Raw genomic sequence first — 25,187 nt, forward strand, 5'->3', positions numbered from 1 at the left:
AATTTCCTGATAACAAACTTTAATAATTGCTAAATATATCTCAACGCCTCGTACTGCTTCAAAAACGAGCCTTGAGAATCATCAGCAAATCTTGTTATGATGCTCATACAGACCAATTAAGAATCTTGGTATCTTACTTCTAAATAATATGTACCTAACAGAAATAGGCAAAATAATGTTTCAATATAAAACTGGCTTGGTACCTGATATACATGTATTTAATAACACTTTTATACGAAGGAATCAGGTTCATAGATACCACGAATGCCAGCTCCTGTCATGTTTCTAAGTTCAGAATTAAGACATAGAACGCTTTTCATTTCAATACCTAGGTCCCTTTATCGTTTAATTCACTTAGTCCGGACATTCTAAGCTCAGTTAGTGTATCACATTTTTTTTTAAAAAAACTGAAGAAACACCTCATTACTTAATGGGTTCCTTTTCTTCCATCCCCCTTTGTCAGCTTTGTGTTTTGTCTTTATCTATTTTTTTCTCTTTTTTTACAGCTTATTCCTTCGTATTAATGTTACTCTGCCTTCGCCTTTCAGTTAAATTAACATTAAGTTTATTGAGTTTTTGTATTTTTGTAGGGAAAGCCCACTTTGTATACGCCTCATGGTTTCTTTGGGCTTTCTTTTTTCTGTAATTTGTTACTGTGTCATAATAAGGAGGCGAAAATAAAAATAAAAGCGCAAATTAATTCATAAACGGTACATAGAAAGCGTGCCTTGGTTGTTCTGAAGTTAGATAGCGCTTATCACGGAGGGACTCAATTATAACTGTAAAGGAAACCAATTGCCTTTAATCAACTGGATGGTGATTTATCCAGTGGATAACACAACCGTCTTTAGATCAACGGGAGACAGAAGGTTAACATTTTAAAAGCACGAACAAAACAACGGAATCAGCTCCTTATTTTATAAGCAGGAAAAGCAAACTTACAAATAGAGTTCGATTTAGGAAATTTGAATGTAATGTTGAAATGACGAGAGAGGTTCGTGCACTGAAACATAGGGCACGTTGGTGAAGCTGCCTTTAGATGAAGTGTAGCATTACCTTGTTTGATCGTTAAGCACATCCTGATGAAGGAAAAAACTTTCTGTCTTTCGATCTCGAATGCAGTTAGTTCCTTGCTGCGTTGATCTAACAGCTGCTTTAACATTGATTTTTCACTTTCATCTTTGTATATTTCTTCATAAAGGACAAAAAATTGTTCGGAATGATCAAGAATTACATTTAACAGCTGAAATTCTATAGATCCGTCCTTGAGACCAACAACTGCAGCTTCTAAAGATGAAAGAGCCAACATCAAAATCTCTTGTCCTTCTTCCCACAAGACTCTGCGAAAATCAGACTGTCGCCCTGAAAAACACAGAACATTAAGATTTTATCCTGAAAACGACTGAGGCTAATAGAAGCATTACAAACACCAGAAAGAAACGAACACTGAACGTACGTCTTGTAGAGTTTAGAAATACTCCTGAAGTCCTTTACAGACCAGACAGAAAAGGGAAATATCAGTGAAGACGGTACATTATCTTTGGTTTGAATTTTATGTTTTAACCTCATCAGCATATATTGCAATCCAAACAAGAAAGTCAAATAACATTTGAACTACAGGGATAAACCTCAACGCTTATATAATTCATCTAACACGTCGCGTAGAATTCGGGTCCATTGAGGTCAACAAAAAATTTCCCGTCCGGGTAGGGGTTAGTATTTTACCGTTTTTAGTCGTGACACTTCTGAATAAAGCATACATGACGTAAAAACAATAAAACGGTCAAAGAGTACTGGAAACAAGTTTGAAAAATAAAAAAGATGGCTGCCGAAACGCGAATAATTTTTTTTCTGGCTTTCAAAGACGTTTTCTGGAAATTTTCTTCGCGCTGGCTACCCCTCACGGGTGCAGGTCAAATTCAAAGGAAAACAAAAAACCCAGTTTTTATCACAATCCTTGATTTAAAAGACCGTGGCGGTTTTAAAGGCCGACAAGAGATGTCACGATATCAGGTGGTACCGTTCGCGATTTCTGCAAACTTTGGTTGTAATCTTTCCGCGAAAGTCTACGCAGGTGAAAATCCATACAAAAATGCCGATTTTTTGGTTGGTTTTTAGCGCGAAACACCCAGTGAAATCCGATAAGCTGGCATTAATCGAAGGTAAGATCTTGAATTTGATGTTTCTTGATATAAGTATTCCGGTGGTACCCATTGAGATTTGGTTACGAGTAACTCACAGGCAGAGACAAAAAACTCCGAAAGTCGCTTCAGTCCTATTATTCCGCCATATTTTAAAGACCAAATCGTGGCTCGAATGCGGCTCTAGCCTGTTAAATTCCCGGATGTGACCGGGCATTCTACGCGATGAAAGCTGTACAAACCAAACGGAGATAAAAAAAACCTTATGACTCACGTACATGTTTTGGCAGAAAGAATCGAAAGAAGATCGTAAGCAAAGTAAGCAGTTAACGTTAATGTACAGACGTATTACCAAATCTGTGAAAAAAGCAGGGCCATAGCCTCCAAGTCAGAACGTGCTGAAGACTTGTTCTACTTGAACATGGAATGCCTTTTTGTGGCTGTGGCCAGCAACGTGTAAGCATCCTTGTTAGGAGATCTCCACACTTTGTTGCTTGAGGAGATTCAAGCCCGTTCTCTGAGAGGCTCTTGAACACCTTTTCCCCTCCGCTGCCCATCTAAAGTAAGAAAATAGTTAACTAGCTAACTGGCGTTAACGGTTCTTAGGCAAATAATAATTGAAAATGTATTCCTCTTGGCATATGTTCGTTGTGCTCTAACTGACGCATCTCAATAAATATGGAAAGCATTCATTAAGATACTAAGTCCCTTTCCTCTGGTCCAAACTTACAAAGGAATTACGTGCCGAGGATAGTCTGCACAGATTTAAGACAAAAATTAGGAGAACAGACCTGACTGCCTTAATTGAGGATGGCTGTAGAAATTGCATGCTTTGTAATAATTAACTTTGGAACCCTATGTTACTAAGCAAAATTTGTCCTGTTATCATATACATAATTTTTTACCTGTCAATAGCTCTTAGATTTTCAACTTTCCTAGCTTTTACTATTTGCATTACTATTTTAGCATTATTTTAACACTATTTTAGTGCTACGCGGTAGAGATTCTTGACACGTTAATAAAGTTCACTATTACTTCTACTACTACAAGTATTAACTCCCAACGATTAAGAACAGAGCGCAATTGTGTGTCTCTGAAAACCTGAGCTTTATGTTCATGTGCAACGCAGTTTTACTAACGGAAAATGTTATGAGGAATGTTTGGGGATATGTGTACTTTTGCCACACAGAAAGTCTGAGGTTTTTCAAAAACCCCTGAAGTTCACTGCTTTACTTTGGTAAAAGAGCTAAAATTTGCGAAGTAAACTGATATTAAAAGCCTATTTAAATTTTATTCACTGGCGCCAGTGAATAATGTTGTGCATCACCATCATCTAAAGTACGTAAAAAATAGAGGTGTGGGTCTGTAAAACGAAACGATATGAAGAACGTAGCTAAATAGTCCGTACATTTTGAGGTCGGACCTGGTGTTATAGAAGCTTTCTTGTTGCCTTCGACGTCAGGAGAACGCAACCTAACCTGGAGCTAAGAAAACTCGAACACACTCAATAATCTATGATTACTACTAGTATTTAACCTGTAAATGAACACACTAAGAAATCTCGAAATGTCCAAGCAAGGGAAAGATTCAGGGAATTGGGCCAACCGCGAAGTCACTCCCTTCTGTAACATGTCAACGAACCTCTAAATTACAACTTGATGTTATTGACGCATAACGGCTGGAGACGATTCCCGAGCAATATGAGTGTCACAGCCTTTTTGCTCATCTGTACTTCTTTCTGGTTTTTAATTATTTCTCTTGTGTTTTTCTACAGTTCGGAGGAGTTACTGTCATTATTTCAGTGAGTTCTGTGATCGTTTAGTACTAAGGGAAAGTTATAATGGTGATGATGATGACAATGGGATGTTGATGATGACGATAATGTGAGGATAATTATGATGATGTTGATTATGACGATAATGATGATAATGGTGATGATGATGTTAATAAAGTTAGTCCAACATGTTACCTGAAGCATGCTTTCAACTTTTCTGAATGTTACTTCAGACACCAAGTCTTGAACGCAATCATGATAGGCCACGATATTGGATTTGGTAAAGATTTCGACAATATCAGTACATACACGCTGCAAAAAATATGAAACGGTAAAAGACGTACCTTTTATTATTCAACTTTACTCAGTAGGGTACAAATAACGCTAAAAAACCAGTACAAATATATCACGGTATTTGTACTCTAGAAGACCGGTTTGACCGGTTTAAATCTACAAAGGTCGCACCTGGCAGAAAATGCATCCAAATTGTAAGGTTAAATGAAACCTAGCTTCTGGAATAAAGTCGCCTGAACAACAATGAAATGTCGACTTTTAATAACAAAAAACGTCCATTAAATTTTCACCTCTAGTTCTTCTAAATTGTGACGAAATTCAACATGGTAGACTTAAGACGTTCTCTTTTTGCTAGAATAACCCGGCGAAGATGTGGTTTCAAGTCCTTCTTTACGAATAGCTTTGTGAAACTCCTTAAATTTGTGGGAGAGTTTTCGTATTTCCATCGCAATTTGCTCTTCTTAGGTTTCTTACTTGCAGTCCGTTTTACGTCACCGAAAGACCATCATAAGCCTCAGGATTATTTGTCATTCCATCTCTGTTTTCCTAGCAAATGTTTTAAACTAGATACCTTATTGGTACCTAATTTCGCGATTTTGACGAGACAATATTTCGCGGGGTTTTATTTTCCCGATTTTAACAAGTAAACATGAAAACAGAGTATTAAATTTCGCGATTTAAGCCTTTAACACTTAATCACTGTTATCTAGGTGGCAGCACCAAAATGGCCGGTGTGAGAAACGGCCTCTTATTCCACCGCCATAACTTCTCGACCAGACCAGCAATAGCACTGTTTCACAATGAGAAGCCTGTTCAACAACAGGGTTGTTCAACGATAATAGGCCGTCGTATTGAATCCTTACCTCTTCCAAACGCTGTTTTAATTTCTGTGACAGGCCGTCACTCCAAATTTGTTCACACTGTTTATCCTTCCATTCAAGGGAGAACAACTTTGTCCAGATCTAAAAAAATACGTCACATTCTGTCGAGGTCCTTTGTGAACGTTTAGGAAAGAAAGCTGGGTGGAATGAACGTTTACAGCTTTAAAGAGTGAAAACGACATTTGTTTTCAAGTCCTCGCCGACTAGAAAAAACCTCAGTTTTGGTTTAACCATGCACAATGCTGTCACTGAAGGTCAGTTTTCATAATAATAATAATAATGACAATGATGATGGTAATGGTCATGTTAATGAAGATGAGGATAAGGATGATGATGACGATGACGATGGCGTTGCCGTTGGCGATGGCGATGGCGATGGCGATGGCGATGGCGATGGCGATGGCGATGATGATGATGATGATGATGATGATGATGATGATGATAAAAATAAAACATACCCGGGGTTAAGAATCCCAAGAAGCCAAAGGTAAACCAGTTGGTTATTTACAAGCATGGCCGAGGAACTGGACTCGGGACTACAACAGATAGCGGCCAAGTCAAAAATTGATAAGTCGACTGTTTTCTTTAAATGTCTTTTCGAATAAGCAAATACTTCCTGGGAATTTCTATAACTCGAGAAATTCTAAAACAGGTTTGTGAAGTACTGTAATTGGGAGGAAGCCGTTATATGGCGGTAGCCAAGTTTTTGATCAAGTTGCACGACAAATAGTTTGAAGGTTAGAGGAAACAACATTGGTGAAATTAAAACATACCTCCAATTCTTTCTCTGACTCAGCTATGTGGTAACATGGAATTTGGCTATTCAATGACTTTTTGAGCCACTTCTTGACAATTTCAACGCTCTCCTCCACCAGAAGTTTCTGGTTTTCAACTGGTTTTGTTTCACCTTGCGCTGTAACACACGTCTTTTCGAGTGATGAAATGCATGCCGCAACGCCATGTAAACAATTCAAAAGCAGGTCAAAATTGTAATACGAATTGGAAATGGCTCTAAGAATTTCCAAGCAAGACTTAGCGCAAAGGATGATTTCATCTTTCAGGGCTGCCTGATCACCAGCAGTAGAAGACCTAATACAAAGAAGCAATGCAAAACTTAATGTTATCAACGTGATAATTGTATCAACTACTTTTTATTCTTAAAAACTCGAATTAGAGCTATTTGTGTAAAATCGCCAGGAATATACCTAGGAGCTTAAGCAACGACGAGATGGAATAAGCGCGATAATGTTTGAGGCAGCGCGAATTCACTTTTCAAGTGACGTTTTCGTAGCCTTCGCCGTCGTTGTTTCTTAAGCTCCCTACCATTTTCGTAAAAACCCACCCATAATACAAAATCAGGTAAGGACTTGCAAGCGAAATTTCAATCTGTTGAAACTCATTAGTGTAACGTAAACGTATGATCTTGAAAGCTAAGGATCGCGTTTCACCTGTACCTGATTTAATGCTGATAAGAAGCCTCTGCTGATCTCGCCTATCTGCATTAGATTCGGCACATGTGAAATGCGACGTTTGAAACGGACCTAAGTGCTCATCATTTCTAACGTACACTTTATGTACTGGTAAGGCTAAGATACAGAATTCCCCCAAAAAATCGCTTCAACATTCGTTCCGAAATTTATCCAAAAATTCTCTAAGGTTTCGTTTACACTAGCTGAGAATTTTGCGGATACGTGAAGAATCCGCCGCCTTGATCCGGAACGTTTTGGAACCGCATTTGTTTTACCGTTTACACGCAGATGCGTTGATCGGAAATAGACACGTTCGGTTTGGTCGCTTCACCGGATAATTTGAATCCGGAATCTAAAATAACATCCGGAATCCGGAAACATTTATAAATCCGGGAAAATCTCCTCTACTGTGAACGTAGTATAAAATCAGTGTTAATGATGTTGCCTATGTTGTAGCTAATTTTTTATCTCAGTGAATTTTAAATTATTTTTCCATTGTTTTTGGGTATGGTAATGTATGCTACTGAATTTGAAACAAAGGAAAAACAAAAATTACCTGAAATGAAAAATAAAAAAAACATTACGTCAATTATACCTTTTTAGCTTGTATGTTTTGTTGTCCCATTTCAGACAATGTTATGTTATCCCAGAGGGCTATTTCTTTCAAATATTGCCCTATTATGCATGCATAGCTTATGAAAACGCAATTTACCCGTCGAAATTGGAACTTAAGGACACTTCCACATTATCTACTGAAGTGTGTTACCTCGACACGAATATCAAGACAGGCGACATAAATACACCTTTCCGTATCAGCATCTAGGATAAGAGAGATGACTTTGCATTCCGAATTGTCAACTTTCTTCATATGGACAGCAACATTCCCGCCAATCCAGCTTACGGTGTTCATATATCTCAACCGGTGAGATATGCTAGAATTTGCACGTCCAAAGTTGACCTCATAAATAGACTCCGCGGACTTTCATTACTTCTCAGACAACAAAACTTTTAAAACCAATCTATTTCAGAAATCATTTAGTTTGTTCAATCGCCATGGTCTTATCGTCGAGAAGGATGGTACAGCCCTGCGGGAGATGAGATTAGCAATCCAGGCTTGAATTGCACCATCGTATCCTTACATTAATTATTTATTACTTAGATTTGTATTTCAGTTGATTCTTGGTACGTGTGCGCGTGCATTATTTAATTAATTAATTACTTATTTATTTAATTGACGTGAACATTTAGTTCGATAAATAACGTCTTGATTTTACTTTACGTTATTTTCCTCACTTATATGTGTTGTCCGTGATTGTGTACACATTATGGGTGGCTCCTCCTAAAATGTTCTGCAATTGGTATACGATTTAATGGCACCGAAACCAGTTGTGGAATTGCACACATTTTAGGCATCCTACTGATGAACAGTTACGACACGTAGATATATTTTTTAGCAACTACTATAATTTGCAGTCTGTCTACTTTGAATCATGAAAAGACAAAAGCCTATTCTCTTGAGAACACCATATTGTCTGTATTGGGAAAACAAAACATGCACACGAAAATGGTACAGGTTGTCTGAGAGAAAGAATGCGCGGTTTTTTGAGATTATGTAATACATTTGATAGCAACTATGATTATTGTTATTATTATTATTCATTCTCAAACTCATTAATAAATCATTAAGAAAATACAAAGGAAATTAATGTTTAATGAGTGTTTGGAAATCGGATGAAACACTGCTTAGTATTTGCATCCTTAATTTCTCCTTCACAAATGATTTTGTTTGAGAAGAAATATCAAACATTCGACACAGTGTTTCATCACCAGATGAAACACCTCGAAGTTCGTCAAAAATACTCCGCTGCGCGTCGTAATATCAACTCTCTTCTCGGTGTTTCATCTGGTGATGAAACACTGCATCTCATGTTTGATATATTACTTCAAAATATTTCGCCGTTCTGATTGGTTCCAATCCCCCGACTAATTCTTCCTAACCAACCGGCGCTGACCAAATTTAGAAGATGCGAGCAATATACCATCGATTCGGTTGGACACGAGGCTGCATGGGCAATAGACCATCGATCAATGTCGTTTCCAGGCGTGGCGGCCGAAGACGAAATAGCTTAATTTCTGACGAACACCTAACAGAATGAAAGCAAGAATACGCAAAACATATCGTTCGATGGATGTTATCTACTTTTTGAGGAGTATCTGCAAGAAAAAAACCTGTGTTTAAATCCTGAGACTGAAACCAAAGTTTAGAAGAATGCTAAGAGGAGGTAAACTTGTTAAGAACGTTAAAATGTTTTGAATGAATAATAAAACAATTATTGAATTCGGCTTTCGTATGATGCGAAGAATTATGCAAATCTCCTTGATCTGCATAATTCTTCACATCCTAGTCGGGCCCAATCAATAACTGCTAATAATTCCTAAGGCTATCACTGTTCTTCTTGATAGCAAACTAAGACATTGGAAACCTAACATTAACACTCACTCAGCGGCTACGTTTTCTATGGCTAATTTACGATCCTTTTGCGTCATCTCGTTAATCGTAACTGCAACAGCTTCTCTCTATAGCAAAGAAGACAAGCAGCATTAGGCTCGGTTCCGACGCCGAACTTTTCATGAGCCGAACCTAATTCGAATTAAGCCCGATCCAATTTAGTTACACCTCCTGGATTGATTCATACGCCAATCTTAATTCCAGCCGAACTAAATTCAAAAGGAGAAAAATGTTTATTTCGAGAAAACTGCGTGCAAATCAAAGTCGCTCCACAGTCGAAATTCCTGGCCGGGCTAGGCGGGAAGAACGACTGAGCAGTTCCAAACTGAAATAGGCGTTCCTAATTGATTTTTCATGTACTTAATTCAATGTATTAGCTTCGGATCATGAAAAATTCGGCGTCTGAAGCGGGTATTTCTAACTTTGCCATTATTTTATTACAGGTGCTACCAGGTAGCCTGCGCAGTATATATGTATGTTTAGTTACAGCATTCCTGCCTGTAATTGTAAAATGCATTTATTGGCTAGCATTTGTGTACTGCACGGATAAACAGCTCTTTAATTAATCTTTGTTATGTAGTAATGTCTTTTACTTAATCACCAAATAACATTTTAAACAAGACCTCTAAAATGGGGGTTCATTGGTCTGCCGGCATACGAGACAATTTTTTAGTCGGGGCTGTATAGTAACTAGGCTATTAACTGGGTCAATTCCACAACGCACTCCCTTCCCACAATCTGTTTCTTAAAACTCGCAATGCAAATAAAGTTTTAGGTTTGTTTCTGTCTGATTTTGCATTAAAAGCCCTTCTGACAATCCGGGAGAATATGCTTCTATTTGACCGGGTGATCTACAAACAACACTTCCTTTCTTCTAAGGAGTGACTTTCCACAAGAAGGGAGAGAGTTGCAATAACACCAGAGAGAAATTTGCTTTCACTTACCAAAGGGTTTGAACTTTCACGTTAAGTGAAGGAAAACCTCGAAAGCGACTCATTCTACCATTTTGAAGAAGGCATTGAAAAAGCGCCATACAATGACTTCAGAGACATTGTCATTCAATCATCAGCGTATGGGGCGGGGGCCTGGGGGGGGCTGCAGCCCCCCCTGTCGGAAAAAAAATAGTATTATTCGGGCAAAACTGATGTACCGTTCGGGCAAAGACACAGTAAAAAAATGTTTTATTATTTAATATCTTGATTTATTTGTTTTCATCCCGCATCTCGCCTAATCTTCTAACTGATCTCTGTACTACTTCACGGGATGGCTGTTATTACTCGGAGTTAAAACACTGAGTTCTGCCGAGGGACTGGGAGTGATAATCAAGACCGCGCTGGGATTGGAACTGCGTATAAGTTGGCGGCCATGTTGATTTATGTCAGTTCTCGAGTGCATGTGCGTGTAATCTGGTGGATTGAAGTATGTCTTTGTCGAAGTCTCGTAAAAGATCATATCAATACCGTGTGAAATGTGAAGAATGCGAGAAAGAATTCTACTCCGACTATGTAGAATGCTATGACATGCAAATGATTATTGACATATTTGGGTGTCGAAGTAATCGTTCTTCATACTTCTTTTAGAGCTCAAATGGGTACGTTTTATCTCTCACTTCATGGTTTTCTATTTTAGAAATGTTCATCTCGATCTACCGAAAATATTTGCACTATTTTGAACGCCCGTGCTCTCACGGCATGGCGAAGAAAACTTGACGTCACGAAAGAATCATCTTGTGCATCTGTGACCAACAAGTTTCATTCGGGCAAATTATGTTCAGCCCCCCCAACAAAATTTTTCCCGTACGCCGATGCATTCAACAGATGCACACACCGACAGACAGAGGGAGATTTGCAATCACGTTTTGAAAGGGAAAACACTTGACTTCAAGTTACCTTGGAGAAAAACGTCAAAAGGAACTTATCGTAACCTTGGATTTTTTCCTTTCCTAGGATTAAATATAGCACTAATGCCTTCATGCAAGAACATTATTTTTCGGTATAACTCCATTTTTTAATTTGCAAAATACCCACCCTACCCTCATTAATTGAAAAAGGTACCCCATCGTAGGGGGACGGGAAACGTGATCCGTCCGCCGACGCTACTCTTTTCTAGATTCGGCGCCACAGGCAGCCCAATAATTATTAAATTACTTGTTTATTGTGAAATATAACATTGTGCAAAATTAGACAATTTGAGGAGAGAAACAGATAAAGTATACGAAAGATTTACCTCATCTAACGTTATAAATTTCTCTCCAGCCAACACCATGGCAAGGGTAACGTATAATTCAACAGGTGGAAAAAGTCCAGAAGTAGCAATTTTACCAAACGCTACAGGAGGAACACAAAGGAGAAACGTTCTCCTGAATAGAGGATCCAGTTCAAACAAAGGAGACAACATTTTCGTCATAGAGGAAGGGCAGCTGAGGAAAAAAAACAAATGTTATTGAATGAGTAAACAACTGTTACACACTTTAAGCCAATTACTCTCGCTCACGGTTTTCTCGTGATTGTCTTACATACTCCACAAACAAGTTACTTCCTATTACCTGTTATCTGTGAAACTCCTTTCTCTCACTGTTTTGGTAGTAAATCCATTTGCACCCCACCAGGTGTCATCGTTAGGTTTAGGTTCCTCCATGAGTAACACTTCATTGCTAAAAGGCTCTGATGCCTGGGTCAGAAAATGAACAAGTGGTACTGTATACAACCACTCATGGAGGTCGTGGTACTCTCTCACAACATGCCTACAAATGGCTTGAATAGATTCGCCAAGGTTCCTAAAAGAAAGGTGTAGAGCCTATTAACTTCAAGCTTTATTTACTGTTATTTAAGGACGTTCCTCGACTTGCATGTTCTTGCAATAACAGGACTCCGCAGTATCTACATTAGGAAGTTTAAGATACCATGACGGCGACAGCAGAGAAACCTTCGCTTAGAAAGTAAATTTGCTTTTTTCACTCTCTGTCGTGATTATTCCACCTCACTTATTTTGTCAAATGCAAGCAAGCTCTTTTAGATTTGAATTCTTATGAACCATATCCAAGTTAAGAAAGAGAAAGAAATTCGTCGTCGCTTGTTCACGTCCTCCATAAAACGTATAACTTGGCATTTTCACGTCGTAGTCGTGCAGTGACGGCAAAGAAATATACAAACATACACGAGCAGATTTGTCGTTTTGCCTATTCGCCGTACAATGCAACACCGCCTTACGACGACCACTTCGTTATTACGACCACGTTCTTTCGACCAAAACACAAAATTACGGAGTCGTTTAATTATTTTGAAGACCCCGTTAATTCGAACACCTCGTTGTTACGACCAGGAGTTTATGGTTCAATGGTGGTCGCACCAACGGGGTTCAGCTGTATTGCTTTTTGAACGTTCTCGTTGCCGTGGCCGTCGCCGTCGCTGTCGTGGCATCTTAAACTCCCTAATAACAAGAGGCTCCCGTGCAGTGCATATCCCTGTTTTCCACAGCAAATGTGGTTTCTCTGATAGGTCTCTTACCGACTAATAGTGGATATTATGGGGAAATAAAATTTGTTTATCTATGCATCCAAGAAAATTTAGTAATCACGTGACCATACGTCCGTTCGTCCGCACCACACGGTGGTGGTGGTCGCACCAACGGGGTTCAGCTGTATTGCTTTTTGAACGTTCTCGTTGCCGTGGCCGTCGCCGTCGCTGTCGTGGCATCTTAAACTCCCTAATAACAAGAGGCTCCCGTGCAGTGCATATCCCTGTTTTCCACAGCAAATGTGGTTTCTCTGATAGGTCTCTTACCGACTAATAGTGCATATTATGGGGAAATAAAATTTGTTTATCTATGCATCCAAGAAAATTTAGTAATCACGTGACCATACGTCCGTTCGTCCGCACCACACGGAAACCAATGTAAAATGTCGTTTTCTAGCAAGTGTGACAGCCTGCAACCTGCATGTCCCTTGATTTTAGACTTTCATGTTGAGTTCAATTAACGGCTGTCAAAATAAGGTATCCGCTGACCAGTATCATTTGATCGTATCGCGGGCCCAGATGTCAACTTAGCTAGTTCACGTGCTTTTTAGTTTTCCACTTACCAGTTATTTGATGTTACTTTATCGCAGGCTCAAGTCCTCGGAGGACCTTACTATCAGATGTGATATAATAGTAAAGGCCGGTTTACGTGCTACGATTACAGCCTATTTTTTATTTTGGCCTTCTCATTAGACAGAGAGATTGAAGGCTATGGTTTTATATTCCTTCAGATACTCGATTATTTTTTTGTTTGTTCCACGTTCGTGGTAATGAGCAATACGTACACTTCTACTTAACAACTGAACACTGCTGAATATTCATCACTTTGGTCTCCAGATCAATGTAAATTAACAAAAACTATACAACTTACTGCCACTCTTCGCTAGGAAAGTAATTTAGGATTCTTTTCAGTACACAACAAGTTTTTTCCTTTGTATCTTGCCACAGGATTAAAGATGAAAACAGCTTGGTGTAACCATCACTATCGAGGCGCACTTTGTGAGAAACAAGAACATGAGCAATTGCCACTGACGACACAAGGCGAAGAACGTTTTTGTTGCCATCTCGGGCATCTGACAAAGGAAGTGCATTCTCCTCAATCTTTGGCTTTAAATACTCTTTCAGGAGCTATAAATGGCAAAGAAGGGCAAATTAAGAAGAGTTTAATACTGAAATACAAGAGGTTTATAAGTAGAGGAACATCGCATCCGGGTGAATAGAACCAATAGGATCGTGTTGTTGACAGTGACTGGATGGTGAGTGTGCGGTAGTCAACTAAAGAGCCAAATTTAGACGTATCTCGTAAGGTCATGGTTATTGAACCGATTGGTCAGTTAAATCGCCATGTTATTGGTTGTCCGTCAGTAAAGCCGTGATATTATTGCCTATGGAGACTACAAATGTTGGTGGTGCGTTTGCCAGATCACTTACATTGATGAGACCAGCCGAAAACTTAGCACGCGACATGCCTCCCGGGTTCAAACCATTCACTGTGTTACAACAAGTCTATATTCTACATAACTAATGAATTCTTTGAACGGACGTTGATTTCACATTGAAAGTATGACTTTAAGCAACCAATTAGAAGACAACTAACGTTGTTGAAGTCATATGAACTTGGAACATATTTTGTTACGCGGCCATCTTGCTCCATCTGTGTTTGTGTCATACAGAAAGATAAATCCTTGACAGTTTTTATGGCCTCCCAAGCAGAAATGTTAGTACTGGCACCGTTCACAATGAACCCTTCCCAGGGGGGCAGCATTTCCAAAGTAGCGATGTTTCGTCCTTCAGTAGGATCCATACTTTTCAAAAATGGCATTTTGTTGCGAAATGTTTGAAACCAGTTTGGTGAGATAAAAATTGCGTCATCATATTGGTGCCAGACAGCTAAAGAAGAATGGCAAAAAAAATTAGTTGAGAAACAACACTGTTAACCTCAATAGTAGAACATCTGTAGAAGTAAACGGAAGGTCAAAGGTTCAACGTCTGTTAGGAGAACCCGGTCTTTTTTGAGTCGCTTGTGTCACTAACTAAAGAGATACCACTTTTGCCATTATTAACCTTTTCTTTCAGACATAAAATGCCGAGAAGAAAAGACTTCTTTGGCACCACTGACGTTTTTGTTCCCCGTGTATCCCAACAGCTACACAAACGAAATACAAATGTTTGGAACAGGTTAACGACAAACATAATAAACACACTAAAACACTACAAAACAAAGAAGCAAAAACCTTCTGGTAGAGATCTGTCCTTTGGTATTTGAAGACATCTGTTCTTGTAAGGTCCCCAGCCTATTAAGTGATCCCAGAGGTACTTTGGCTTGTCTTTTGAATCTCTTTTTTCTTTCCATACAACGTATTTGTAAGGTACTTTGCAAGACACGTATGAACATGGTACCAAAAGCGTCGCTTGAACTAAGAGAAATTCGTTTTCCAAATATCTATATATTAAATTTTAAAAAAATTTCATCATCAGATTCAGTTGGCTACAATTACTATTGCAACTGCTGATGCGGTGTTACTGCTACCACATATACAACAGCTACAGCCACTTCTATAACACCACCACTACCGATATAAATTGCTGTGAACGCTGTCAACGCTGGAATTTCAGTGATTTTGTTACCTCTGCGTCCTGCGTCCCTGACACATAAAAATCCCCAAAGACGCAAAACAATTTGTGCTATGCTTCCAATAGGACGCAAAGATCGATCTGAAGATGTGTTTGTAGAAAATAATTGTTTTTTTTTTTCTTTTGTAGAATATCCTGTTTGTGTGATTTCTGTGACACTTTTTGTGGCTGTTGTTAAACGACGCGTATTTCTTTCAGTTTTTGTTGCGCTTTACAAAAGAAGGAGTACATTTTTATTTCACTAAACTGTAATACAGAGTTTTGGAGTCTGTCTTCAGATAAACTGTGTGGTTACAAAAGACCCAGGGACTCATTGTTTTTTGAACTGGGATTCAAATGTTCATGATTTGTGCTCAAGATGAGTCCCAGGACTCACCATAACTATTTGTAACAAAATCACTGTGAAATATCACCATTTACATCGCCCAGAATGTGTGTACGGCAAGAACAGACTCCCAGGGGGAAATTTCAAGTAAGTGCACCTCCTTGGACGAGCGTTTGCAAAAATGTTATTAAGAGCGATGGTCAGGAACTATCGAGCAATGAGTGGCAAGAATTGAAAAATCTATTTCTGCGATAGCTTTTACGTAGATATGAAACGTGTTGTAAATTGTTTACACCAAAAGCCTTTTATTTCCGATAAAAACTAGAATGATAAAGTTATGAATATATGAAAATCGTATATGTGAACTACGGGGTGAAGAATTATATGAGAGTAGACCATCGCAGTTAAAGACGCAACTTTTGCAGCTGCCAAAAGAAAGCCTGAAAAAATTCAATCTTGTACGGGATTCGATTTGACCTCTGCGATACCGGTGTAGCGCTCTTCCCAGTTGAGCTAACAAGCCAACTGGGTGCAGGTCGTTGAATTGGTTCGCTATAAACCGGTGAAAGGATGATGAAGTTATGAATATATGAAAATCATAAATGTGAACTACGGTTTTTGAGGTCGGAGTCTCAAAATGGCCCAATTCTTAACATGAAATTCGCTAACATCAACTTTCTTCGCGATCGCAAACACAGCCGCACGGAGAAATTTGGACACTTCCTATCGACAGAAAAACTCTATTTCTTTCACTAGAAGAAACTTTCAGGGAAATAGTGAGACTTGTCGCACTGAAATAATTCAATAGCCTACGTGGCAGGAGCAAGAAGGCGAGGGGGGAAGGGGAAGGGAGAAAAGTTTGGGTTTTAACGTGAAGTTCCCACACGATTGGGGTAATTTTGATCTTCCAAAGCTTATGCCAGTAGAACATATTTCCTTGATGCCTTCATCGTGTTTGTCTCTCACTAACACACGCCAGGATGCACGCCAATAATTTACTCATCACGGCTCAGCCAGGAATCAGGAATCAGAAATTTGCGGACGCCGGCGTCCGCAGCAATGAAAAAAAGGGGGTTCTTAGAGCAGGCGTCCTTTACCCTCTCTCCCCAATCCCCCTCCTTTTTCCCTTTCTCCCTATCCCCTACCCGTTTCGACGCCTTCTACGCAGGCTATAATTCAAAAACGAAGAATAGGTTTTCACGATAACGAAAACTTAAGTTAATTACTCATTTTCGACGGCAAAATTTAACATGTGGTACAACTCCAAATTCTCTGCAACCTAGTTATATCACACATTTAGACATTCATCTAAAACATACCTGGAAATTGGCTTGCTGGCTTTTTTAAGGTAGCCTCTACACGAAAGCACCGAAGTCCGACAAATTTAGTGAAGCGGGACCAAAATAGCTTATTTAACGGCTTCATGAAGATTCCTTGTTTCGAATTATATAACGTAACAATGCCAAATATCTTCTTGTTTCCTCATCGTTAGTGAATTAACATTGTCAAAGGCCTTTTATCATCATAAAAAGTGAGTACCAGAACTGTAGCGCGATTGAGTTTTTCTTCATCTAAACATCGCCATAGAAATGTACAAACCAATATTTGCGTTACTACCTTGACTCCGTGACTGACATTTTGAATTCAAAGTACGTTACGTCACGACACTCACGGAACAGATCGTCACGCAGAGTCGCCAGGTAGTAGATAAGTAGCCTGTGCCAGGCTCTCAGATAGTATAGTGGGAACGTATTAAAACGAGCAAAGCGAAAATAAGACGCGCACGACTTGGGAAAGGGGGCGGTGGCGGCGGGAAAAATGGAAGACTCTCTCCCCAGCCCCCGCGCGTTTTTCGCATTTCTTATTACTGAACGACTTTCCACCAGTGGAGTTCGGTACTTCAAAATGGCTAAAATTGACCCAGAATGACTTGTGTTCCTCACTCCTTGATTATAAAAGTAACTTTGGAATGGGAAAACCTACAAGAAGTAAGAAGAAGTAGCATTTAGGGTTCAAATATCTACTTTTGTGCGTTTCAAAGTTGGAAGAATTTACACAATTATTATACAGCCGGCCTACCACGAAATTTCCTGAACGTCGATGCCGTCTTACAGATATTTTCTTTAAAAAGCCAAACTAGTTCCCAGGTCTCTTTAAGATGAAAGTCTAAATGTGTGATTTAACTACGATGAAGAGAATTTGGGGTTATACCACATGTTTAGTTTTGCCGTCGAAAATGACACTGAAATGAGTAATAAACTTAAGTTTTTGTTTTCGTGAAAACCTAGTCCTCATTTTTAAACTTATTTCAGTTCAACGAGTTTCGCTATTTTCCTAATAGTATCTTCTTGAGAAAGAAAAAGAGTTGTTCAGTTGATGGGAAGTGTCTAAATTTTTCCGTGCGGCGTTGTTTGCCAACGCGAGGAAAGTTGATGCTAGATTGGGCCGTTTTGAGACTCCGACGCCGAAAACCGATATTATAATTTTTCTTTCAAACAAAAGGCTTTTGGTGGGAACAATTTACATCACGTTTCTTATCTACCTAACAGCTATCTATGGACAACAAATGAAAGACATCGATTTTTCAACTCTTGCTAAGAAATCGAGATTTTGCTCGATTTTTCCTGACCGTCACTCTTAAAAATGGGAGTAGATTTTAAAAACACTGCAAATGATAAACCTTCTAACGGGAGGATTTGAACAAAAACTAGGGAAAATGATTCCTTACATGTGACATGTGAAACAAAAATAACCATATGAATGCTATACAGCGAGTACCTTATTTATTGATATTTTAGTCCAAAAATGTCGGTCCCATACAAACAGTTGAGGCTGAATATGATCAAGAGAGAATTCTCTCTTGATACGATTCATGTCTCTTCTACACAAGCCATATGAATACTACTAACACGTTACCGGGATAGATTCCCGAAAAATTTGAATTTCAAAGTAGAAAAAACTTTTTTGTGATCAAATTTTTCTGATATTTTTCGTGCTTTAGCTAATGAGCTCTCAAATTTAGTGGGAAAGGTTGTAATGTCCCGGATGGTTTGCCGAATTGTAGGCCATAAACTTCACGTAGAATGCACTTTGATTGCGATTGTTCCTGTTTTGCCCAAGTCCTAGATGAGGTTCCAAAAACATATACTTTAACCAAGAAAACACTGCTAATCTGAATTGTCTACTGTTCCCTGATGTTCGATTCTTATCAGCTTCAATCATTACAGTTTCGACCTTTCCTAATTATCAGAGCGAAGTTTCTTATCAGCGGTGACGAAGCGTTGAAGGCCGTTCTTTACTGACGGTTGGTGTCATGATTTATAATCAGTATGCAGTACTTTTCTAGCTCTTAAAGAGCTTACTGCTTCACCAATAATGTAACTTTTTTATTGCTGAAATTACAAGAAAACTTTGAAACAGCTCCACTCAGAATTAATCACACTGAAATACATTACATTCTCAGCTTACCGTTCTGGAAACACCTCAACAACATTATCCTGGAAACGTCCGAAAGGAACTCCACCAAACCTCATGAAGATTCTGTCACCTTGACTTTCCTCAAATTTGAAATGGGGAGCAAGAACAGCATGAAAAAATACGGTCATTTTCTTTTCCATAATTTTACCAAAGTAAACTGTTTCCATAACCTTCGCTGGTGGATATTCCTCTTGACCATCTCCAGACTTTCCATCCTTACCGCCGTTTTTGTCTTTATCGTGAGATTGCTCACGATTGCTTGCATGTTGGTTTTTTTTTATATTGTTATTTTTTTTGTTGTTTGTCTTGTTTGATCCTTGGTCTTGCGCATCACTTTCTCGAAGGTTTTTCCTGCAAAGGTTGTATAATACATCACCGCGTTATTAAATGTTACAAAGAACGGCTCACCACAATTAGAAAGGGTGCGCACGTGAAATTCACGCTTGAATATGCTTGACTGTTTCCAAACAAATGGTAGCTTCCTGAACCAAGAATGTACTGTGCCATGCAAAAGTCTATGGAGACGCATGAAATACGTGTCGCATTTATGAAATACACTTGCCTTTCAAAGAGGCTGTCTCCGTAAAAACCGCCCACTCAATTTTGCGTGAAAAATCATTTTGTCTGAAGCTCTGTTTGGCAAGTGAAAGGCTTTAACGAGATAATAACTAAAATAGGTTTGCTTTGGCGCTGAGTATTTTGTCCCGCCACGGCCATTTTGCACATCTTAAAAATAAAAATATTAAACAGTTTTTGCGGCGCTGTAAAATGTTTGATTTGTACCAATGAATTATGTACATATTTACTGGTAAACACCTCTAATTTTTCCTGAAAATAATAGTTATTCGCTTAATTTAACTGGCAAGACAAAATCAAGAAAAATATGACCCCAACTGGTTGCCTTGGAGAGAAAGGCCAAAACTAACCCTGGATTAAAAGCCTATTTCTGACGTTTGGGACCAAGTTGAAAGCTCTAGAACAAATGGACGAAGAGAAAAAAACATACAAAATCTCATGTACAATTACAGTATTTTAAAAGTTATTACCGTTTGTATCAATGCATACGCCAGCTAATGCGATATTTTCAGCTCGAATGTAACGGATGTATCTGAAGCAGATTTTGTCAAAACAACGACTTACCTGATTCATTTCCGAACTGACTCACAAAAGCCTATTTTACATCTCTCGCCACACTCAGTTCCCATGTAAAGCCAGTTTATGTGAAGCATTAGTCGCAAGTGCGACATTTTCGTGCTTATCACATGTTTGTGACCGGTCGATGATATTTACCAACGGTTTGTTATGGAGCCTATTTGCCGAACGCAATCGGTTGTGGAACCGCGTTTCAGTTTCAGGCAAAATGATTTTTCACGCGAAATGGGCCGTTTTCGCTGAGACAGTCTCTTAATGATTTCTGCGACTTTCAGTGACCACCCGCACCGCAGGATGAAAATTGCAGCACTGATCGTTTGACAATTTTATGAGGAGAATTCAGCGATCGAGACTACAATCATGGACAAAAAGTGTTGGGACACTTTTGCACATCTGGGGCATTTTCCAATTCACACAGGTCCAACCCCTCCCCTCACCTCACAAACAACGTTGGACGTGTGTATCCAGCATTTTTTTCGAGTTTCAACTTTGTGTAGGGTGGGGGGAGGGAGAACTACAAGAAAATTTCAAAAAAGACGCACTGTTTCATGAGGGAACCGAAAAGTGACAGAAAAATTTGAATGTTGCATTACTGTCCCAAGGACGTTAAACCATGATTGTAGCTGTTCTCATTAGTTCAGAAGGGACACGAGTGAAATTCCGGCATCCTATTCAAAACTAGCAACCGGCATAATCCCAACGCTCTTTGAGAAAAGAATTTGAAACAGTGGTTTCAGTTTGGTGTGTGCCTTCTCATCTATTATTCTTGTTCGCATTTAGACATTTTTATTAGCATCAGAAGGGGTTACACGAATTCACTCAACTATGAATAGAAAAAAATCGAAAGGATTACGAGACAATCAGATTCTCTGGCAGTTGAAATTTGATAATCTTTCCATTTACTAATTTTGCATGTATTCTATGTGTCATATATTCAACAGTCTTACAGTTGGCAAGACCTATAAATATTTTATGTAGATGTAAACATAGATGTAAAAAGTCAGTCGAAAAGTGTTTTTGATACCTAGAACAATACAGTATACCTAAAAAATCTGAGACATTGCTGGAGCGTTTGCTAGTCCAAGTGGAAATCTGCTTACCAAAATCTACTATTTAGTACAAATGCATAAAAGAAAACTTTAAACAAAATACTTTCCAAGCGTGTCAGAAAGTCAAAAAAACGAAAAAATGTTTTGACAAGGGAGTGGGGTTGTTTAAAAAGGGATCAATTCACAGGAAAAGTCTGCAACACTTGACTGCACATTTACGCCGTCGCATACACAACTTGCAGTTGACAAATAAAGAACCAGCAATAGGGCATGTACGTAAACTGTAATCGTGATTATTTTTCAAGCATATTTAGGCCGCAAATTTCCAAATTGCACTTGAAACGAGCATATGGCGTTTTTCAGTTCATTCACCTTGAAGCTCCCTAGGAGAAATATTAAAGAAACACGTAATGATTTGTTCACAGCCTTACAAAAATAATGTATATGTTACAGGTTAAGTTTAATTTCAGGTTAATTGTGATTTAACCCAGGTTGATTCTCAATTTCCTTTTTTCTCCGAAATCTAAGGGACAAAGGAGATTAAGAATTGAAGAGTTTTAACCTGAAATCAAATTTAACCTGTAACATATAGAAGCTGTACAAAACTACAGGTCTAACCTCGGGAGGAAAATACTACTTACTGAGCTGCCTTCTCTCTTTGTACTTCTTCCCTCCTTGTTTTCCTTTCTTTTTTAGTTTTCCTCGCCTTATGGGAAGAACTTGGAGCCCTCCTTTCTGAAGATTCACTCTGTGAAACTTTATCTTTTCCCGAGTTCAAAATACTTTCCTGAAAAAATAAATACTAAAATAATCATGGCATAAAGGTATAACCAAGTAAAAAATCTTCTTTATTTGTGAAGGCTATTGCTTCCTTAATACACCGGTGACAACTTCAAACAAATATCTCTCAACTTCTCATCTTTAAGTTCTAATATTACTTTCATAAATCTAGCGTACAACGTTTACCAGTAAACGTGTAAACCCAATAAAAATTTGTTACTATAAGATATTTAGAAATCTTTACAGCATATTATTACCTCTATCCCTGATTCACTTTCATCACTGCCACTGTCATTACTACCTCCCGTATCCTCGTCGAGATGGTCCTGTTCTTCCGTCTCTCGAGAAGATGAATTAACGTGATTTTCCTTTAAATGGACTTCGCCTTTTTTGACCAGATTTGAGTCTGGTTCGACAGGGACATGAGCGCTTACGGACGGTTCAGCTGATGTTAACGGTGTCTCTGATTCGCGCGGACTCACAGTCTCTGGCCCTGAAGATTCTTTGAACGTACCGTCAGCTTTCTGGGTCAACGTTTTCTGTACATCCTGTGGGAGAGTTGCTACACGTTGGGCAAATAAAAGGAAACGTTCTTGTTATAAAATATGCGTATAATGACAAAATACAAATTCAAAACACTAAAATCGAAAGAGGTATTAATATCTTAAGTAAGAACTTTAAAGTACATGTAGTTAGAAGAATGGCTTCACGATTCCTATCCTAAATCGACTACAACAAGGAATGCAATGCATGGCAGGAAACAAGTGTCAATGAATCTAATCTTTTTTAAAGTTATGGCCTCTAGCTAATTTAATCATTCTGTGGAAAAATAAGCTAAATTGCGTCATTATCAAATGGGTCACACTACAATAATTTGTACAGAGACCACCTGTTCACCAACGCTTCATCAACCTCGTTGATGACCATCTGTATTCAAAAACTACATTGATCACATTTATTCAAATAAACGCCGCCGTCAGTGTGAATTTATTCAAAGTTTTACTATTGTGTTTCCGTATTTATTCGATTAAACGCCGCGGCTTTTATTAAATTTTTAGCGTTTCCGATGCAGTGTTTATTCGAGGACGGCGTCTATTTAGAAGTTACTCTTCTTAAATCACTGAAAACAGTTGCTCTAAATCGTTTGTCAATATTATGTAATTTAAAGGTGCCAATGTCTGCTTATTTGTTGCATCGTAAATGACTGGATGGTGTAAATTCCCAAGTTGTACCAAGTTTTATTATTACCCTCGAATAGACGCCGCATTCTTTCGATTAGGACGTCGCTCTATATTCCAAGGACCTTTGGCCACTAGTAGTGCGGAAGAGTGGCATTCTCAACATTTCCGAGTTCCTGGTTGTCCTTGTCGAGCCGGCTTATCTTTTTACGAACTTTGATGTTAAGTATGCTGGAGCACATAGAGTCATGCACTTAAATACTAAAACAGCAAGTGGAAAGTATAGTTTTTGCTTGACTGGGAGCCAGCGCAAGTTCTTTAACAAGGAAGTAATGGGACGAAATTTTCCAGCCCCGATCACAATTCTACAGGCGAAATTCTGTACAGCTTGGAGTCCGTCTCGATTAGATTGGGTGATGTTGCTCCAAACAGAGGAGCAATAGAATAGCTGACTAAAAACTAATGCGTTTATGATAATAATCAAAGAGTTTTTCTCAACAACATGGTTAACGCGATTGATTTGCCCTAATTATGACATACACGAGGACACAGTGGAAACAATATGCCCGTTAAATGTTAAATTAGCGTCCAGTATCACACCAAGGTCACACCACACCACACCACACCACACCACACCACACCACACCACACCACACCACTGTAACAAGTTCCAGTTCCTTCCCCAAAAGAGAGAGGCAAAAGTCATTTACCATGGGAGTTTGACAAGTTGATAAGTTTTGTTTTATCTGGGTTAAGTAAAAGCTTATTACTGAAACACCAATCCCGAACCCTCAACATGTCCTAGTTCATCCTGGTCATCACTTCTTCTTTATCCTGGAGTTGAAAGGACATAACAAGTTTAGTGTCATCAACATAACAATGTGGTGAACAGTTTCCGGGATTCGAAGGGAGGTCATTAATATAGATGTTGAGTAATGGACCCAGGATGCTCCCCTGTGGGACGCCACAGGTGACAGGTAGCTTGTCCGACAAGGTTGTATTTATTCGCACGGCTTGGTATCGAAGTCAAGTAGCTCTGGAACCATTCAATTACTGATAATGAAGCTCCGAAATCTGTCTGGTCTGACGAAAGAAGAAGAAGAGAGCCATGTAAACACGCTGATCTACGCTATGGGAGATCAAGCAGATGATACTTTGACGTCCTTTAAACTTACCACTACGCAGCTGAAACAAATCACGCCGTTGAAAGTTTCATGAGCATTTTGTGGTTCGGAGAAATTTTAATTCCGAGCGAGCAAAATTCCAACTGAGCCGCCAAGAAAATGACGCGACTGTTGAAACATTTATTGCAGCGCTGCACGCACTCGCCGAATACTGCGATTATGGAACTCTGAAGGACGAGATGATCAGAGACCGGATTGTAGAGAGCATGCAAGTCCAAACGTTGTCGGACAAACTTCAGCTTGTCCCCGAATTATATTTGACAAAAGCGATCAGTCAGTCGCGACAAAGCGAAGCTGTATTGAAACAAGCTCTTTTGAGAAACGACTTCAAAGAAGTTGAAGACTCAAAGAAAGGTGTCGACGCGGTCGAAGTAAAAGCAAAGAACACTCAAAAGCTCAAGGATGAAAACGGGCCAAAATCGAAGAAACCGCCGCCAAAGAAATCGCCCACTCAGCCTTCATTGAAACGCTGCGAACGCTGCGGGAATTCTCCGACGCGGGAAAACTGTCCAGCAAAGGACGCAACTTGCTACAAGTGTTAAAGAGAGGCCACTGGGGAACCGTCTGTAAATCCTTCAAGACTGTTGGCTAAGTAGAAGAAAAAGATGGAAATTTGTTTCTTGGCGAAATCGGTACTGAAACGAACAAGACCTTTTGGTCAGCAGATCTGTTGACTATTAACTCATAAGTTTGCTTCAAGATTGACACTGGAGCTGACGTAACTGTAATTGCCGACAAGATTTACGGAGCGCTGCGACCGACTCCAACCCTCGTAAAACCAAGCAAGACATTGTTTGGTCCTGCTCATACTTCTTCCCTCCTAGT

At 39.1% G+C, this 25,187-nt stretch overlaps 1 protein-coding gene across 2 annotated transcripts in view; it reads right to left on the reverse strand.

Annotated features, from left to right (window-relative positions):
• The window catches only part of LOC140937042 (E3 ubiquitin-protein ligase rnf213-alpha-like), a 108,546-nt gene that overhangs the window by 77,013 nt on the left and 6,346 nt on the right, over positions 1-25,187 (reverse strand). The window contains exons 2-12 of one of the 2 annotated variants that reach the window (XM_073386568.1): positions 22,258-22,562; positions 21,862-22,007; positions 19,011-19,370; positions 14,818-15,026; positions 14,181-14,473; positions 13,455-13,711; positions 11,614-11,844; positions 11,295-11,487; positions 4,111-4,227; positions 2,494-2,698; positions 1,057-1,362 (exon numbers count right to left, since the gene is read on the reverse strand). In XM_073386568.1, coding sequence (XP_073242669.1) covers positions 1,057-1,362; positions 2,494-2,698; positions 4,111-4,227; positions 11,295-11,487; positions 11,614-11,844; positions 13,455-13,711; positions 14,181-14,473; positions 14,818-15,026; positions 19,011-19,370; positions 21,862-22,007; positions 22,258-22,562 — 2,622 coding nt within the window. Of the gene's footprint in view, positions 1-1,056; positions 1,363-2,493; positions 2,699-4,110; positions 4,228-5,072; positions 5,172-5,863; positions 6,128-11,294; positions 11,488-11,613; positions 11,845-13,454; positions 13,712-14,180; positions 14,474-14,817; positions 15,027-19,010; positions 19,371-21,861; positions 22,008-22,257; positions 22,563-25,187 lie in introns of those variants that run through there. The other variant, XM_073386569.1, reaches the window with a different exon arrangement.

This window comes from Porites lutea, chromosome 5 (genome assembly GCF_958299795.1).
Source record: "Porites lutea chromosome 5, jaPorLute2.1, whole genome shotgun sequence".
Lineage (NCBI taxonomy): Eukaryota > Metazoa > Cnidaria > Anthozoa > Scleractinia > Poritidae > Porites > Porites lutea.